Genomic DNA, 19,648 nt, shown 5'->3' on the forward strand with positions numbered 1-19,648 from the left:
CAAATGAAAAAAAGGGTTCCGATATAAGTTGACCCTGGTTGTTTCGGCAGTTTCTAACTGTATCATAAAGTTGATAGAGAGGATTGGATGTATCCATAAATGAAACAATGCTTTCAGCTTCAGATTCTCCTTCTTCATAACGGGCAGCAGCTAGGAATGACGAACAGAAATATATGCCGTTACTATATTTTTCTCCTTTCCCTGTTCATATGTTCTAAATATGACTAGCGCACCAAACTGAGAGTTGGATTTAATAATTTTGATTCATAAAAAGACGTTTGAGTGTATATCTCATATTTTTAAACAAATTCTAATATCAAAGAAAAAAAATTCTTAGCAGATATGAATAGTGTTTCTTCAATTCCTACCAGCTAAAACAGCATCTTCATCACTTTCAGATCCATATTGCAGTGTCATGGTTATTGCTGATAAACGATCGCCTTGGACAGCTCTTTTGTTACTGTGAATTTTTAAAGGAAAGACAGGAAATAAATGAAAAACCCCTTATGATGAGAGTATAGCATCTACTTTTAAAATAGTAGCTATACTGGCACAGTATAACAAATACAGGTAGAACTGAAGGTTAGCTCTTCCTATGAATTTTTAAATTACTATTATAAACACAGAATCTCTATGCTGGGCTTTACAGGAGCTAATGCAAGATTGTTTTGACTCTCCAGAAGTCTCTTGCAAATTTAACATACTGTAAAATGGTGGGTTCCCAAGAGGGAGGGGGTGTATTTCATAATAATAAGAGGCAACTCAGTCAAGATATTATGTGTCAGACAAAGAGGGTGAAGACAGCCCCTCCCTAATAGCTTACGATGCAGATAATGTACTCAATCTGGCAAGATTATATCTGTGCATGTGCAACAAGAGACTTAGCTTGGAAGAATCATGATGTGTCTTCCTTGGCTTTGGGCCTGACATGTGCCAACTTTTATAAGTTAAAAATGAAGACATTTTCATTTTATGTAAGGTTGAAAGCCAGATGAGAAAATAATACAATAGCTTTTGGGGCAGTATTCTTAAATGCTATTGCTAGACTACATTAAAGGAAAAGGAGTATATTTGATATTAAATGCTACTTAGTCCAAAACAAACTCAATATTTCAACATAATTATAGTGTTGGTCAATTCTTTTCTTCCTAGAGTGGTACGAAAGAAGAACAAAAAAAAAAGTTGGCAGATTGCTTCATGAGTGATACCTAGACATGGGTATTTTTCTTTGGTCTTTGAGAGAAATCTGTACTTTCTATTGAGTTAGTTAAAAAAGGGGGCCACTGAAAGGGAATTCTACTGAGAAAGTAAATGCATTAGATTTAGATGAACATTCCCTTTTTCTTGAACAATGAGGAAAAGGAAAGGTGAGCCTGGACATTCTTACATGAATAATATATCTGGTTTACATTGTAGGAGAATCATGTTAGTAGTATCTATTTGGCAATACTGTATTGTTTCTTACATTATGGAACTTCAGTTTGTTAACTCTAACCAAAATCATAAACCTGATGTTTTCAAATATATTGTGCTTTATTTTAAGAAACAATGAAACAATTAACTTTTATGTTTTATAAATTCTTTATAAATACTGTATCTTCATATGACAATAACTGCTGCGTTAATTGTCACGCAACAGACAAAATAATTGTTGGTGTTTAGGGACTAACAAGTGAAAGGCAGACCTATTACATGATTTCCCCCCTAAGATCCTATCTGCCACCTGTAATTTATTATATTAAGGGTGCCAATTATAAATTTAACAATGTTCATTTGGTTAATTTACTAATTGATGGAACATGGCAACTCTGATTCAAACTAAGGCATATAATCCATCATCCTCTTATCTTTTGGTTCAGTGAGCAGGCTAGCAAGACAATTAAACAATCTGGACTGATGCCCTACAGTCCCCCTAATTTCCCCAATATTGGTCTTTGCACTGACTGAGTCAGTATCAACCTTGGCTTGTTCAATTCAGGAGAACAACTATATCAATCCCTTGCAGGGAAACATTCATGTTAAATTTGATACGGCCTTTTCTATAACACAACCAATAGGTGTTTATTGCACATATTCCTCATCCCTTCCAGCTGTCAGGAAAGTTCCATAGCATACAGATGATAGTAATTAAAGAAAAGACAATGTCTCATTTGAAGAGAACACTATTGGCTTTTCGATTATAATTTAAAAATACAGATCTACCAACAAAAACAAACAAATAAGCAAGTAAACAAGCAACAATTGGAGCAATTGGGAGTTCTCTAGCTACATGATTCCTGATCAGAATTTGGGGAGCTGGTCCATATATCTGAAAGATACCTAGAAGCTGGTACAGATGCACCTTCCCTTGTGGGTGGCTTGACAGAGAGCTCATTCAGAATATTTAAAGGAAACTGAGGCCTATAATATATGAACTATACATCCATCTATTGTTTAGCACATTTATATAGCCACCCATCATACATTAAACTCTGGACAGCTCCTAACTAGCAATTATAATTTTGATAATAAGCAACATGTTGTTGTTGTTGTTGTTGTTAGTTGTGAAGTCATGTCCGACCCATCGCAACTGCATAGACAATGTTCCTCCAGGCCTTCATGTCCTCTACCATCCCCTGGAGTCCATTTAAGCTCACGCCTACTGCTTCAGTGACTTCATCCAGCCACCTCATTCTCTGTTGTCCCGTTCTTCTTTTGCCCTCAGACTTCCCCAGCATTAGGCTCTTCTCCAGTGAGTCCTTCCTTCTCATTAGGGTGGCCAAAGCACTTGAGTTTCATCTTCATGATCCAGTCTTCTAAAGGGTAGTCAGGCTTGATCTCCTCTAGGACTGACCAGTTTGATCGCCTTGCAATCCAAGGGATTCACCAGTCTTCTCCAGCACCATAGTTCAAAGACCTCAATTCTTTGGCACTCAGCCTTCTTGTGGTCCAACTTTCACAGACATACATAGCAACTAGGAAAACTATAGCCTTGGCTATATGCACTTTTGTTGCAGGGTGATGTCTCTATTTTTTAGTATGCTATCTAGATTTGCCATAGCTTTCCTCCCCAGAAGCAAGTGTCTTTTAATTTCTTGGCTGCACTCCCCATCTGCGGTGATTTTGGAGCCCAGGAAAATAAAATCTGTCACTGCCTCTATTTCTTCCCCATCTATTTGCCAGGAATTGAGAGGGCCATGATCTTAGTTTTCTTAATGTTGAGTTTCAAGCCAACTTTTGCACTCTCCTGCTTCAAGAGGATCTTTAGTTCCTCTTCACTTTCTGCCATTAGAATAGTATCATCTGCATAACTGAAGTGGTTGATATTTCTCCAGGCAATCTTAATGCCAATTTTTGATTCATCTAGCCCTGCGTTTTCTCATGGTGTGGTTTGCATATAAGTTAAATAGGCAGGGTGACAGTATACAGCCTTGCCAGACTCCTTTCCCAATTTTGAACCAATCAGTGGTTCTGTGTTCAGCTCTCATTGTTGCTTCTTGACCCGCATATAGGTTTCTCAAAAGACAAATAAGACGGTCTGGTACTCCCATCACTTTAAGAACTTGCCACAATTTGTTGTAATCCACACAATCAAAGGTTTAGCATAGTCAATGAAGCAGAAGTAGATGTTTTTCTGGAATTCCCTAGCTTTCCATCAGCCTTCCATCCTTCCGAGGTGGGTAAAATGAGGACCCAGATTGTTGGGGGCAATATGCTGACTCTCTGTAAACCGCTTAGAGAGGCCTGAAAGGCCTATGAAGCGGTATATAAGTCTACTGCTATTGCTATTGCTATTGCTATCCAGCATACATTGGCAATTTGATCTCTAGTTCCTCTGCCTCTTCGAAATCCTGCCTGTACTTCTGGTAGTTCTCGATCCACATACTGCTGGAGCCTAGCTTGTAGGATTTTAAGCATAATTTTACTAGCATGTGAAATGAGTGCAATGGTGCGATAATTTGAACATTCTTTGGCATTGCCTTTCTTTGGAATTGGAATAAAAACTGACCTTTTCCAATCCTGTGGCCACTGTTGAGTTTCCCAAATTTGTTGGCAAATTGGGTTCAGCACTTTTACTGCACCATCTTTTAAAATTTTGAATAGCTTAGCTGGAATACTGTCACCTCCACTAGCTTTGTTGTTGCTCAGATTTCCTAAGGTCCATTTGACTTCACATTCTAGGATGTCTGGCTCTAGGTCAGTGACCACACCGTTGTGGTTATCAGGGATGTTAACTCATTCTTGTATAGTTCTTCTGTGTAATTTTGCCGTTTCTTCTTAATCTCTTCTACCTCTCTTAGGTCCCTACCATTTGGGCCCTTTATCATGCCCATCTTTGCATGAAACATTGCCTTCATATCTCCAATTTTCTTGAAGAAAATTTTCTCTGGTCTCCCTATTCCATTGCTTTTTTTTATTTCTTTGCACTGTTCATTTAAGAAGGCATGCTTATCTTTTCTAGCTATTCTCCGCAATTCTGCATTCAATTGGGTGTATCTTTCTCTTTCTCCTTTGCCTTTCGCTTCCCTTCTAATACATATCTATTAAAACCATATATAGTTTTAAAAAACTTCAATCAAAATTACCAAATGAAGCCATACTTCTGGCTTTTTAAAATAAATGCTTACTTTTTGCTACATACATATAAAACTAACAAATAATATTTAAGGGGTAAACCCACCCGCTGAAAAGATTAACTGATTGAACTATAGCTAGATACTAAGGACTTACCGGTAATATTTATTAGCAGTATTTCTTTCATCAACAACACTGCCTTTACCCTGTGAGGAAGGACTTGTTATCTTGGAAGCAGTCAGATTTGCAGTCCTTCATGGAGAAAAAATAAGCCACAGAGTGAAAAGAAGAAATCCATCAAAAAGCCAAGTTAATACACAATTAAGATTCAGCTCTTTTATATAAGTTGCACTAAACAGATTGCACTAAACAGGTAAATATATGGTTGAATGTTACTAAGGTTTGTAAAATCAGTACACTTTAGGCATAATAATAGGGCTAATTTTTAAAGTTAAATTATTCCATCTATTGGAAGTAAATCCAATTGATTTCAGAGTGAAGTATGCATGGACAAACAGTAGTCTCAGTTTTAAACACTATGTTATTTTAACTCCAGAGAAAATGTACATCCAATTGCAAATATATATTAAGTAAAAGCACTCTTAATTGACATTGAGATGTTTTGGACTAAGTTATTTAAAAAAAAGATAAAAAACACCTCAAGATCAATTTTAAAATAAATTATGCAGTACAGAAATAAAAAAAACCCAGCTATTTCACATTCATAATAAAACATAAATATAAAAGCTAGGGAACAATTTTTTATGTATTCAAATCTGTTCAACAATTCGAAAGAATACTAAATTCCAGCTTATATAACATACAAAACATAAAACACCCCCTCTCCCCAAAGGATAGAAAAAAATCTCAAGTAGAAAATCCCAAAATATAAACTAAATTATGTTTTCCAATTCTATATTTTCTGGATTTGAGGCCTAAAACTTTGCATCTTTATTTTTTTTTTCTGATCTCATTCATAATGTAACCAAGTAAACACAACTTTGACCACATAATATAAACCAGTATTTCTCAATCTCAGTAAACGTTAAGATGTATGAACTTTAATTCCCAGAATTACCCAGCCAGTATATAGATATAGAATATATGGGAAATCTAGACATAAATTCACTAAGAAAGTTGAAGCCTATGAAAAGAGGATTAGGAGTGTGTAAAGCATTTCAGTCATGCATTGCAACATATGAGAGCACAAGCAAATTATTAAAACAGCCATATTGTCTGTCAGGCTTCTGCAATGTGCTACTCCTATACATTACAAATACACTTTATTTGAATGCTATGCATAGTCCTAATAATAGGAGGATTTAATATTCCATGATTCCTATTTTTTTAAAAAAAAATCTAAACTAAGAAATAGTAACACAAATCTTCACTATCCTGAACTGTAGATTAAATTCTTCAAATTAAGAAGCATGTGATGTCATGTCTGCTTAATATAATCTTAAATCAGATCTTGCATCAGATCATAATACTGTGACATATTCTTTAATAGACATTTTAAAGAACTTCACTATTTCTCCACAATTGTGCTACAGATAATTTTAATATTTAACACATAAAAGTTAAAATCTTAACTAAAAAAGAAAATATCAATACCTTTCTATATTTCTATTCTGCTTACAATACCTGACTCGGAGACTTGATTTAGTTAGTTCTGAATGCTCAATTTCTGCCTTTTTCATATTAAATATTTTCTTTATTGCATTTGCATCCTGTTAAAGGAAATAAAAAAGGAATCTTTAAATGAAGTTTTATATATATATAAATATATATATATATATAATCAAAATAACAAACAAGTTTGGGCTAAAACTAAGCTTTGATTCAACTTGTGACATATTGGCCAAAACATTTCTACATATTGACCTTATTGTTAGCATGTAATGCTGCAAATTGTATGGACTCTATTAAAGTTGGTACAATTCATTGGTAAGAAATGTTATGTGAAAGCCATAATCATATTTATGTATATTTTAAAAATAAGGTCCACTATCATTTAATTTCATTTAATCCATACAGTGTGTAGAAATGTATTCTTAAATTGTAACTGGAATCAAAGTTTTATCTTGTTTCTACATTAACCAAATAACTCTTTTAACCAACCTTGAATACTTGAGATCCTGGTTCATTATAAGTTTTGGCATTTTTAACTAATAGATCTATATCCTTGGTCATTGCATGAATGCTTTTATAGCTCCCATTCTACAAGTAAAAGCAGATTAAAAAATTGATTTTTTTTCTTATTTAATATGTATGATTTAAAACTTTGCTCTCTGAACTTCAGAGTTTTTCTGTCATTTACATTATCTATACAAACATTATGATAAAGTAATATATAATTAGAAACAAAACTACAAAAATTAATTTTACCATATAAATTAAAAGAACAAAAATAAACAATTTAAGAAAAATGTCACTAATAGTCTCTAAATAAGTTCTTTCAGAAAACAAGAAAACAATGGTAGGAAAAAATTTCTTAAGCTAATTTTGTCCTAAGTTTTGTAATTTTTTACAACAGGTCAATAGGTTAATCCATACCAATAGATTAAACATTTCCATGATTTATAAATATAATTTTAAAACTCAGTACATTAAAAGTTATAATTAATCTAAGAAATCTATCACCTGAAAACAAATGTATTGCTTTAAATTTCATCTCTTTTTAAAACTGCTTCACCTGAATATTCACTCAATATTCACTCAATGTTCAAGACAATACAGCCAAATTTATACTGCACCTGTATCCGCTGAGCGATGGTCTTCAAATCTATGGGCTCTTTAATTATTGCATAATAATCAGGATATTGCTGAAAGTTCAAAAAAAATCCAAGTGATGCCATGTGAAATTTAACATTGATCAATTAACTATTCTACATCCTGCAGAGCTTTTCTATCTGAACCTTACCAGTTAGTATCAGTGACATACACAATTTTTGTACAGTAATGTTTTCCACCACTGGTCTTAGGACTATGCTTTTTGATCACAAACATTGTTTACCAGTTACCACAATACATACTTAGCAGTCAAGTTCTCCAGGCTTTGGAAGATACTAATACTAATAGTATTAAAATTAGTATCAAAATACTAATCATGTTTTCTGCAGTCATTTTGCCCTGTGTCAAAGGAAGGCTTCCTTAGTACGATTCAGAAGGCCCCTTTGCCACACAGACTTTAGAGTCTGTGTAAGATTTTAAACTGGAGGGTGGGTTGGTGATTGGAGGTCTGTCAATTAATTCATTGCTGGGAAAGGCACTGCTTAATATTGAACTCTGGAAGCCAAGAGAACCTAATATATTCAGCAAATTAGGTCTAGCTCTATACCTAGCTCTATAAATCTGCAAGTTTCTACTTTGTTATTGTGATTCTTTCTTTTCTTTGTCTCTGTCTCTCTTTCTCTAACTATCTACCTCAGGCGTTATCTGAGGACTGCTTCAGTCCAGCTATTTTTTAAAAAAAAAATCAAATAAAAAAGAAAAGCTAAAACAAATAGAAAAAGGAAAATGATACCTATATGTTACATATACAGTTAAAATGGACATATTACAGCATAGTTTTAGACTAAGAATCAAAAGAGATCTTATTTACTTGGAAGAAGTTGGAAGTTATTTTTGTAAATATTTTCATTTTCTTTTTTTTTCCTTTATACCTCTTTGCATTTATCCCTATTCTCTTTTTAGTCTTTATATCTTCTCATTACTTTATGTTGTTTTTTTATCTATATGCTTATAAAATTTCATAAAATTAAGAAATGTTAAAAAATGAAAAAAAGAAAGCATGCAATAGGAAAATGGTGTTTGCAGAGTCCCCCCACCAAGAAATGGTTTTCCTATTTTCTGTCTCAACTCAAGCTGTGCTTTTGATACTCATGTTCAGATTTCACTTCTGCTAATAACCTTGTACTGAAATTGTTTCAATAAAGTGTATTATCATTATAATTGTTATTTGGTATTGTTACTTACCACTTTAGAGGGAAGCTTCTGAAAAAGTTCACTAATAAGGTGGCCTGATGGATTTGTAGCTACAACTACTGCTTCAAGAAGTTGTTCAAGAATTTCTTTTAAATAACCTGGAGAAGACTGATACAAATATAATCCTATAAGGCAATTTGCATAATGGAGTAGGAGTAGATGTAAATATTAAAAAATGTGATTAATACAGTTATGCATACTTTGGCTTGGTCAGAGTTAATACAATTACAATGGGTATTGTACTGAATCAGTTATACTTATCAGCAAGTAGCAAATTTTATACTTACTATTTCAGATATAGTCCCTTGATTGTCATGGCCTTCATCCTCATCTTCATCTTCATCAGCCTCTCCCTTCTGAACAAATTCATTTTTTGTGCGTAGATATAAATCCCATAATTTGCAGGCAGCCTTATATTCAGGAGAATCTGGCTGTGTAACAGAATCAAAACAATATTCTATGTTTTTAAATCAACAAGTAAACAAGGATACTTTAAATTAAAATAGGAAAGGTGATTTGGGGGCACTTGCTTCATCTCTCAGTGGCTCCATAATCTAAGTAGATGTTTGTCGTTAAAACATTTTACATTTAATCATTCTTAATACACACACACACATATATATACATACACATATATATACATATATACACATACATACATACACACACACACATATATAATTTCCTAAATCCTAAATATATATTTTGAGGAAATCACAATTATAGTATTAATATCAGATAAAATATGTCATTAATTATATTACAAATGAAAATAAAGACTATTTTGTCTAATAAATCATAAATCAGCACTAGAAAATATAACCCATGACTTTTAAAACTTTTAAAACAAAGGACTATCACCTTATAATAGGATTTTGCATTATTAAACAGCAGTTGGAAGTCAGCAGTTAAGACGTTCACATCATCATATTCCTCCATTTTTAACTTTTGTTGGATCTTCATTAAATCAATAGGCTGGGATACTACTTCATAGTAATCTGGCTGATTTCTGTGGAAATAACACATTGTTAGGCAATTAACAAAAAATTCAGTGCTTGCAACAGGTGTTAAAATATATACTAGATTATTCTACTCAAAAGCTACAATAGTTTTGTCAATTATATCAAGTTACATCAGCATAATAACAAAATAATTGATTTCTGACATCAGCACTGTTCCCTGAGCTATTTTTATTACAGGAAGTCCTCATTTAACAACTAGGAGTGGCAACTTCACCGCTAAGTGACACAGTTAAGTAAAACAGCATGTTATTAACAATCTTTCTGCCACAGTTGCTGAATTGCTAAAGTCTTCCCTAAGTCATCACATGACCGTGTCTTCAAATTTTACAGCTGGTTTCTCCACTGACTCTGCTTGCTGAAAACTGTCTGTGAAGGATGCATATGGCAATTATATGACCACAGGACACTATAATGGTTGAAAATTTCTTCCAGTTGCCAAGTTCCCAATTCTCGATAATGTAATTGCTGGCATGCTGCAATGGTTGTTAAGTTTAAGGACTGGTTGTAAAGATACCAAGGAAAATTTCCTGCATCTCATTTCCTTCCTAAAACTTGCAGAAGCCTCCTGCAAGGCTTTCCTGAATTCTCTTAAGAGGTATGACATATGAAAAGAGGGCTCTATCATTAGTATTTTTTCACTTAACGTATCTTCATGTATTATTGTTTTTATAAGCCATACTTCTGTTGAAATGTAACAACTAAAACAGTTCCTTCTATTTATGAATTTAAGTAACTTGATCACCCAAATACAAATAAAACATAAATACTAGGAGTACATCTAACGTCTTCCTTTGAACCAAGTACAAAACAGGTTGGTTGAAGTTTGAAACACTTCTAAAATGCCCCAAATAGCAGTTTTGCACTTACACTAAAATACACACATTGGATTACTTATCAATCAACATTTCAAGCTTACCGTCTTTTGGGGGCCCTAATGAAAAGTTCACATAAAAGCCTTCCTTGTTCATCTTTGTAATCTCTGATTGTGTTGTATAATTCATGGCAAACAGCAATCTAAAATAGTAGGGCAACAGAAAAAAAAAAAAAAGTACATTTGCAGTGATATTGAGTATCTGTATAACACTATACTTCTAATATTCAAAACATTTCATGTTTCAAAATCATGCAGCATTTTTCCTTTTTAGAGATGGGCCAGCAAGTACAAGGGACAATACCATGTAACATTTCATAAAATACTGGTGCCATAGGAGAGATAGGATACATTACTATTTGCTTCCAGAAAAAATAAATTTAAAGAAAATATGATTTTTTTTATGACATCTTCATCTGATCAAAATTTACCTTGAAAATTTAAGAAAGTGCTGTATGTGTGTCTATGTATTTCGGGTAATTTTGTTATAAATGCTAAACCATATGCTATGACCTCTAAGAAACCGAGAATTTCTTAATTTGGTCAGTTTGGCAAATTGGAAAAGGAACCATCAAAAGGTTGCTAAGTTATGTTTCACCATGCTTAGCTACGGTCACAACAGAGTCGTGACCGTAGCTAAGCATGGTGAAACATAACTTAGCAACCTTTTTTTCTTTTATCGCTTCCCAATTCATATCTGAAGGAGTCTTAAGTCATCCTTAGCAATTTCATTGTCAAAGCTACATTTGATAGGCTCCCTAAACCTAAGTGCCGATTTCAATTCTGTGCAGAAAATAAGCAATTATAACAGCCAAAATCAACCAAACTAAACAAAACAAAGAAGTCCTATTTTATTAATTTAAGGATATGCTGGGGAAAGGGGGATTTTATTTGTCTGTGAACATGTTAAACAATTTATATACAAATAAAATTCATTTAAAGGAAAAAAACCTACCGTATATACTCGAGTATAGGCCGACCCGAATATAAACCGAGGCACCTAATTTTACCACAAAAAAACTGGAAAAGTTATTGACTCGAGTATAAGCCTAGGGTGGGAAATGCAGCAGCTACCGATAAATTTCAAAAATAAAAATAGATACCAATAATGCCATTGCCCATTGAATAACATATACAGCCTGCCTGTGCCCATTAAATATACAGTAGCCATTGTAAAAATTTGCTCTGCATAACAAATTATTATCACACAATACCGGTGTATTCAATGAAATACTTCACTCACCTCATGATGCTGATGTCCCGCTGTGATGATGATGTCCCGCCTCCTATGACACACGGCACAGTGATTCCTATCATTGGATCACTGTACCAGAGGAGGTGGGACATCACTATGTGGCTGCTTGCCATAACAAGGAGGAGGTGGGACATCGTTGCAGAGCGGCAGGAGGGGGAGGAAGGGGAGTCGTAAGATAGCCCTGCATTACATTAGAACGTGAGGAGGGGGGATGGTGCGGTGCACGCTGCGTGGCAAACTGACACAGAGGGAGGGGAAACTCAGGGGCGCTGGGCCATTCACGAGCGTCACCCAGTGGCATGGCCCCGCCCCTTTTTCTCCTCCATTTCGGGCAAATTTTTCACTGACTCGAGTATAAGCCGAGGCGGCTTTTTTCAGCTCAAAAAGTGGGCTGAAAAACTAGGCTTATACTTGAGTATATACAGTACTTTTCTTCCACCTTTTGCAAGCTTATGTGCCAAGACAAAGTTTGCTCAGTTTGGGGTGGGGAGTCTGCACTCTCAAAGTGGGCAGGGACAGTTTTTCTTAACTTATTGTTTTATATTATTATTTAAAATAAGGTTCATCATTATTTTATAGCAATAGCAATAGCAGTTAGACTTATATACTGCTTCATAGGGCTTTCAGCCCTCTCTAAGCGGTTTATAGAGTCAGCATATCGCCCCCACAGTCTTGGTCCTCATTTCACCCACCTCAGAAGGATGGAAGGCTGAGTCAACCTTGAGCCGGTGAGATTAGAACCGCTGAACTGCAGATAACAGTCAGCTGAAGTGGCCTGCAGTACTGCACACTAACCACTGCGCCACCTCGGCTCTTTTTATAATAAAACAAAATATTTCTGATGCTAGAAATACTCCTAAGAAAAATAATCAACACCCTTTTAAAAAATATCAGCAGACATCCCTATGACACTGAGAAAAATCAGCCTAATATAAGAAGGTGGTTAGGAGATTTTAAAAATCTTAAATGGGGAAGTTTTCACCTGTTATTTCCCTCAACTGCACTAACCTCGCACCCCACCACCACATCAAAGTCTGAATACTCTGACCTCAACAACCCTGGAAAAGCTGTCAACCTCAAAGAAGAGGGTGAGTTGAATCATTTATAAACGGCAAATAAATGTACAGGATGTCCTCATTTACAACCCCCAATGCAATTAGGACCGGCCACTTGGTTGTTAAACAAAGCCGTCACTCCATGAAATATGTCTGTACTTATATTCTCACTTCAATTTTTCTTTGCTTTACAAACCTGCTGCTAAACAAATTTAAGCATCCTAAAATAGCAATAGCAATAACATTTAGACCTTTATATACCTCTTTACGGTGCTTTACGGCCCTCTCTAAGCGGTTTACAGAATCAGCATATTGCTCCCAACAATCTGGGTCCTGTTATGTTAGAATGCAAAATATTCTGATGCTTCATTATTCTCCAATATGTATGCATATCACTCTAATTTAAAGGGACAATATTTTTAAAGCCCCAAGAAGTTAAAAGAACAAAGAGTTTAACAATTGCTTTCTAGTGATATAATAGACTGTTGCTTTTACACAGTGACTAGGCTAGAAAGATAGACATGTAAGGGTATTTACAGGATCAACTGTTGGGAGGTTGGAGAGTCTTCTCCGCTTCCTACTTGGACCTGGTGTGTTTGTGGAATGGTGACCATCATCAAAATCTCCTCCACTGGCACTGCTAGAAGGAGAGGTAGCCCTTCGCCTCTTTGAGCTCATGGAATCCAACTTCTTCTATAATGAAGAAAAATGTTCTTAAACTTGGAAGGTTTCAAACAAAGAAAACATAAGATAACACGACAGCAAATCCAATCTACAATTCAATTATTTGAAATAACTTACAGGTATCCGTGTGTATTTTGTACGCTGTGTATTTTGAAAAAATGTGGCTATTCTGATAAACTAGCTCCACACCTATTCACACAATGGCTGCCACTGTGAGCATGGCTAACTAAGAACAATGATGAGACACACTGATAAGGATCTATTTCCACTCCCTCCAGCAGCCTATAGGGCATTTTTTGCATACAATTTTGTGGGCTTGGAACATGTCTCCATAGCTTCTTTAGATTCACTTTAAATCCCATAATTCTGGGGAAATGTCCATGCTGTGTGGGGAATAGAGACTAGTTTGAGAAAGGCTGATATAACCTATATTAGGATTTTAATGGTTTTACTGTGAAGCAATTGTTGTATTAGCCAAGCCCCTTGATGACAAAATTATAACAAAGTAAATGGTTTTCTGAAGGGACTAGAACATTTCTTAAAGAAACATTACCATAACTATTTGGCTGATATGTAGCAAGCATAAACAATTGCAATTTATTTTAGTGTGTGTGTGTGTGTGTGTGTGTGTGTGTGTGTGTGTGTGTGTGTTTAAAAAAGCTAGACATCAACACACACACACACACACACACATACACACACAAATCTCCTTTTGCCACCTGGCAGCTTTCAAGGCAATGTACAACATTAAGCAAAAATCAATTACAACCAAAATCTGTTTTGTGCCAACACCAAAGACCGAAAGTTAGCTCCAATTGTGATTGAGGAATGAACGTTCAGTTACAAGTGAATCATGTATTAGTTGCTAAATTTAAACGTACAATAATTACAGAGACTATGTGATTACTATGATCATATTTCTCATGGACTATATTCAATGTAAGAGCAACTTGTGTGCCAAAGTACTTTCATTTGTTACATTTTTAAAAAGTATATAGTTATGCTAAGCATGGTTTTGAAGTAGGCATGCAAATTTTATGACATAAAAGCTACTGTGATTTGTGCAATAGTGACATGAAGTGTCCTAAGAGATAAAGTGAAAGAATCTAAATTATTATTGCAAAACAATTTGTTTGCTAAGCTAGAAGTAAATGAGAGAAAGAGAGAGAAATACAGTATATAGGGAGAGAGAGAGAATGGGTAAGCAGGTAGATAGAGGAATAGAGAGAGAGAAATACAGTAGGTAGGTAGGGAGAGACAGAGTGTGTGTAGGTAGGGGGATAGAGAGAGAGAAATAAAAAAGAGAAAGAGAAATACAGTAGATAGGTAGGGAGAGAGAGAGAGTAGGTAGGTAGCTGGAGAGAGAGAGAGAGAGAGAGAGAGAGAGAGAGAGAGAGAGAGAGAGAGAGAAGATAGGGAGAGAGAAAATAGGTAGGTAGGTAGATGTTTCCAGGTGTATTTATCCATGTGCTGGAGAAGGAAATCACTGACAATCTGCAGCACCTTAAGACTTTGTTTCTGCTGGCACAGCATTTGTTCAATGTAATTCTCATCAATCAGTTAAAGAGCTTTCCAAAAGGAAAAAAAAACTTTTTGCACTCTGCAAACCTCCCAAAAACGGCCCATTTTTCGCAAAAATGGGCACAGTATTTTTATTTAAAAAGCATGAATAGCCTTGGGGGGGGGGGCTTGCAGAATGCTCCTGGGGGCATGGGAGGCCAGAAATGAGCACAAAACAGCCCATTTATCACGGAAACGGGCCCGTTTTTGTCAAAAAATTGCATGCATAGCATTATGGAGGCTTATAGAGTGCTGCTGGGGGGGGGGGGGAGCCCGTGTTTTGCTCATTTCTGCCTTCCTCAGCTCTCTGAAAGCCTCCATAAGGGTATGCATGACCATTTTGGTGAAGGGGCAGGGTTTTGGAGGCAAAAAATTGCTGTATTCTATGTATAAGACGCACCCAGATTTTCAGCCTCTTTTTTGAGGAAAAAGGGTGCGTCTTATACTCCGAAAAATACGGTAGTTGATCTAAGCTGAAAAAGCTGAATCTTAAACCGGAAATTCACAGTACAAATTTAGACTAAGAAATTATCATGATGTGAACTGATAACTTGTTCGCAATTTTGGTGTGAAGTGATTCATAAACCTTCTAAAATTTCCTACTCTTTTAAAAGCAGAAAAATAACATAAAAAACCTCTTATTATCCCAGTCAACTTCTTTTAACAAATTTAAGAATGTAAGATTACTATAGTCAAAAACAAATAGGAAACTATGTTTTCCAATTACTTTATTTACAGAAATATATTTTTAGAATATATATTTAAGGTAAAGGTTCCCCTCACACATATGTGCTAGTCGTTTCTGACTCTAGGGGGCAGTGCTCATCTCCAGCACTGTCTGAAGATCTCTCCATGATGATGTGGCCGGCATGACTAAATGCCAAAGGTGCATGGAACGCTGATACCTTCCCACCAAAGGTGGTTCCTATTTTTCTACTTGCATTTTTACATGCTTTTGAATTGCTAATGGGAGCTCACTCTGTTACGCAGCGCTAGGGATTGGAACCGCCGCACTGCTAATCTTTCTGAATGAATGTATGTTTAGTCTAATGTGTTTAGACTAAACATATTGTGTTAATACATTTGCAGCTCATATCTGATAACCAAATTAATGTACAAATTCATGAGATACATGAAAAACATGACATTTACAAATCAAATACAGGTAATCCTCCACTTACAACAATTTGTTTAGTGACCATTCAAAGTTACAATGGGCACTGAAAAAAGTGATTTATGACTGTTTTTCGCAGTTATAACCTTTCCAGCATCCCCATAGTCAGGTGATCAAAATTTAGATCCTTGGCAACTGGTTCATATTTCTGAATGTTGTTGTGTCATGTGATCACTTTTTGCAACCTGACAAGCAAAATGAATGGGGAAATCAGATTTACTTAACAACCGGGTTACTAATTTACCAACTGCAGTGATTCACTTAACAACTGAGGCAATAAAGGTCATAAAATGGGGGAAAATTCACTTAACAAATGTCTCACTTAACAACAGAAAATTTGGACTCAATCATGGTCGTAAGTCGAGGACTGCCTATATAAAACAAAAATGGCTGAGATGTATGGAAGAGAGACAAACAGCACACACATTACCAGCAAATTACCAGATTTACCAGAGTACAACCAGCACCACGAAAAGCCAATCTCCTCATAATGTCTGATAGGCAAGTAAGCAAACTGAGAAAAGGGAAATCTTTAAAGCACCAAGTCAGCCACAGTATTAGTACAGCCAAAACTGAAAGAGATAACAAAAGGAAAGGAAAACAGAGAAGAAACAAAGGAAGAATAGGTAAATAAAGGAATTGAAGAAAGAATAAGGAAAACTATAGAAAACAGCACAAAATAGGATTATAATAACTGGCTTGTTTGCAAATTTGAAATGATATTTATTTACAATTCAGAACAAAACTAGCAATCTTAGAATAAGTGAATAAAGTTTGTAGTTTCATACTTATCAGTTACAAAACTCTTCTATTTGATATGGTAGAACTATAGTCTTAATGGTCATGTTATTCCAGAAGAACTATACTAACACAAAAGATTGTTCATTATATATAAATCACCATTGTTGTTCCAATTAAATAATATATTGACCAACATTTTAAAAAAATAATTCAGAAATTGCAACGGCCAATGTACATCATATAACAAAGTCATTAAGATTTAATTATAATAAGTTATAAATCATTATAAAAATTTCAAATTAATAATGCAGACACAGATCTAATACTTTTAAATACAGTTGCTGAAGCACTTCAAACTAAACAATAGCTTAGAGATTGATTATGAATAATTGAAGGCAACAAAATTATAGTTCATGTATACATAGAAGTAAACCATATTTTGGTAACAACTTTTTCACATTTTACTCCAAGCCAAGGAGCAGCTGTAATTTTGTCTGATAAATGATAAATTGAAAGCAAACTCAAACAAAGCAGAGGTATTTAAAGCTAAAGGTTAAATGATGGATTTGTACTTCATGTTGTTGTTGTTGTTGTTAGTTGCGAAGTTCTGTCCGACCCATCGTGACCTCATGGACAACGTTCCCCCAGGCCTTCCTGTCTCTACCATCCTCTGGAGTCCATTTAAGCTCACACCTACTGCTTCAGTGACTTCATCCAGCCGCCTCATTCTCTGTCATCCCTTTCTTCTTTTGCCCTCAATCTTTCTCAGCACCAGGCTCTTCTCCAGTGAGACTAGATTGTCCATGGGGTCACGATGGGTCGGACATGATTTCACAACTAACAACAAAAACAACGTGGAGTACAAATCTATAATTTGACTCATTAATACTAACTCATTAGTATTTAAGCTTTAAATACTTTTGCTTTGTTTGAGTTTGCTTGTACTTCATACAGTGGTTGAAATGATGGTAGGTAATGAAGTTTATAATGTCTTTGAGGATGAAAAATATTGTACATGTAGAAAATAATGTAATCTAAGATAGCTAAAACCTTTTGATTAAAAGAGGAAGAAAAGACGCAAAAGAGATTTTGAAATGAAATAAAACATTGTTTGGGAACTGGATAATATTTGCAATATTATTGTTGTTTCCACAAGGAGCTTTCAGTAGAATTAAGTAAATAATATGGGATGAAACTGAAATGAGAGAATGCTGGAAGATTTGCTTGGGTATGAAAATGAAGCCTGAAATTCAAATGAATCCTATAACTAATTTTTAAAAACTGATAAAAAAGAAGTAATATATGTTATGTCAGTGATGGCGAACCTGTGGCACGCTGCCCTGTCAGCTGGCCAGCGCGCATGGGTGCGCTGGCCAGCTGAGTTCACCCTTTTTCACCCTCCCCAGGCTCCAGAGGCTTTATAGGAGCCTGGGGAGGGCGAAAAGAGCCCCCCCGCCTCCCCCACAGCCCTCCAGAGGCTTCATGAGCTTCCATATAAAGCCTCCAGAATACAAAAAAATGACCCTACAGGAAAACCAGAAGTTTGGGAACTGACTTCCGGTTTGCTCGGAGGGTCGTTTTGACTGCTTTTTGACTGAAGGTTCCTAAAGCTTCTGTAGGGTGTCCGGGGGAGGTTGTTTTCACCCTCCCCAGGCTCCTATAAAACCTCTGGAGCCTGGGGAGGGTGGAAAAAGCATGCAAAAAATGGGGGGAGCGTCTGTAGTGCGCCCATGCGCACTGGGGGTCATGCATTGCATTATGGGTGCGGCAAGCCCGCACACGACCCCCCTGCACTCCCCCACTTATGGCACGTGAGCAAAAAAAGGTTTGTCATCACTGTGTTATGTGAATACTAAAGAAGAGAAATGTGTAGATGGTGTTGAATAGATGGTAAAAGCAGACAGCTATTAGAACATTGACTTGGCTTGCTTATGGACTGCCTATTTGATTTGTGTAATGTGTGTGTGACAGCTGCTTCAGTACCTGATAATAAAAGAATGCTGTTATTGTTAGCCAAACAAAAGAAAAGGTGGCAAGAATGAATGCAGGGGGATTAATCTGTTAAGTATGCTTGGCAAGGTGCTTGGCAAGGTTCTGAGCAATTCTGACAGAAAAAGTGTGAGAAAACATTAGCAAAATTTAAGAAAGCTGTATGATTTTTTTGTATAGATATATGTTTTTTGCTTTGCTCTACTGCATATTTCTTGATTCAAAGAGAGTGTGGAATAAAGAGAATTAAACTTGAAGTATGGAAAGTTTAATGCAAGTATGGTGTGAAAGTGTTGTTGCTAAATATAGTAAAGATGATCTAATAGAGATATAATATACATAAGTTATTGAATGATTATCAAATGGTTCAACAATAGGCAGGAAGTAAGATGTCTAATGTCTGCTTGATTTTTAAAAATGTATTTATGAATAAATATATTAGGAAGTGTATGCTGTTAATTGTGATGATTGGAGACATTAAAGTACTTATACTTTTGTATGCAGATAATGTCACGTTATGGGAGAGAACCAAAATGGTTCATGTAAATGTTAGATTCAGACACTGTTTGTGTCTGCATATATATCAACATTAATATATTAAACACCAAAGTACAGGTAGTCCTCGACTTACGACTATAATTGACCCGAACATTTCTATTGCTAAGTGAAATATTTGTTAAGTGAATTTTTCCCCATTTTACAACTTTCTTGCCACAGTTGTTAAATGAATTATTGCAGTTGTTAAGTTAGTAACAA

The 19,648-nt window shown here is 35.4% G+C and overlaps 1 protein-coding gene across 1 annotated transcript in view; it reads right to left on the reverse strand.

Moving 5' to 3' along the window:
• PBRM1 (polybromo 1) overlaps positions 1 to 19,648 on the reverse strand; it is a 60,355-nt gene that overhangs the window by 37,692 nt on the left and 3,015 nt on the right. The window contains 11 exon segments of the mRNA XM_032209185.1: positions 2 to 150; positions 369 to 460; positions 4,711 to 4,806; positions 6,199 to 6,284; positions 6,676 to 6,774; positions 7,311 to 7,379; positions 8,533 to 8,649; positions 8,829 to 8,972; positions 9,403 to 9,550; positions 10,480 to 10,577; positions 13,282 to 13,437. Of these exon segments, the coding sequence (XP_032065076.1) occupies positions 2 to 150; positions 369 to 460; positions 4,711 to 4,806; positions 6,199 to 6,284; positions 6,676 to 6,774; positions 7,311 to 7,379; positions 8,533 to 8,649; positions 8,829 to 8,972; positions 9,403 to 9,550; positions 10,480 to 10,577; positions 13,282 to 13,422 (1,239 nt within the window). The 5' untranslated portion in view covers positions 13,423 to 13,437.

Source organism: Thamnophis elegans, chromosome 2 (genome assembly GCF_009769535.1).
Source record: "Thamnophis elegans isolate rThaEle1 chromosome 2, rThaEle1.pri, whole genome shotgun sequence".
NCBI lineage: Eukaryota > Metazoa > Chordata > Lepidosauria > Squamata > Colubridae > Thamnophis > Thamnophis elegans.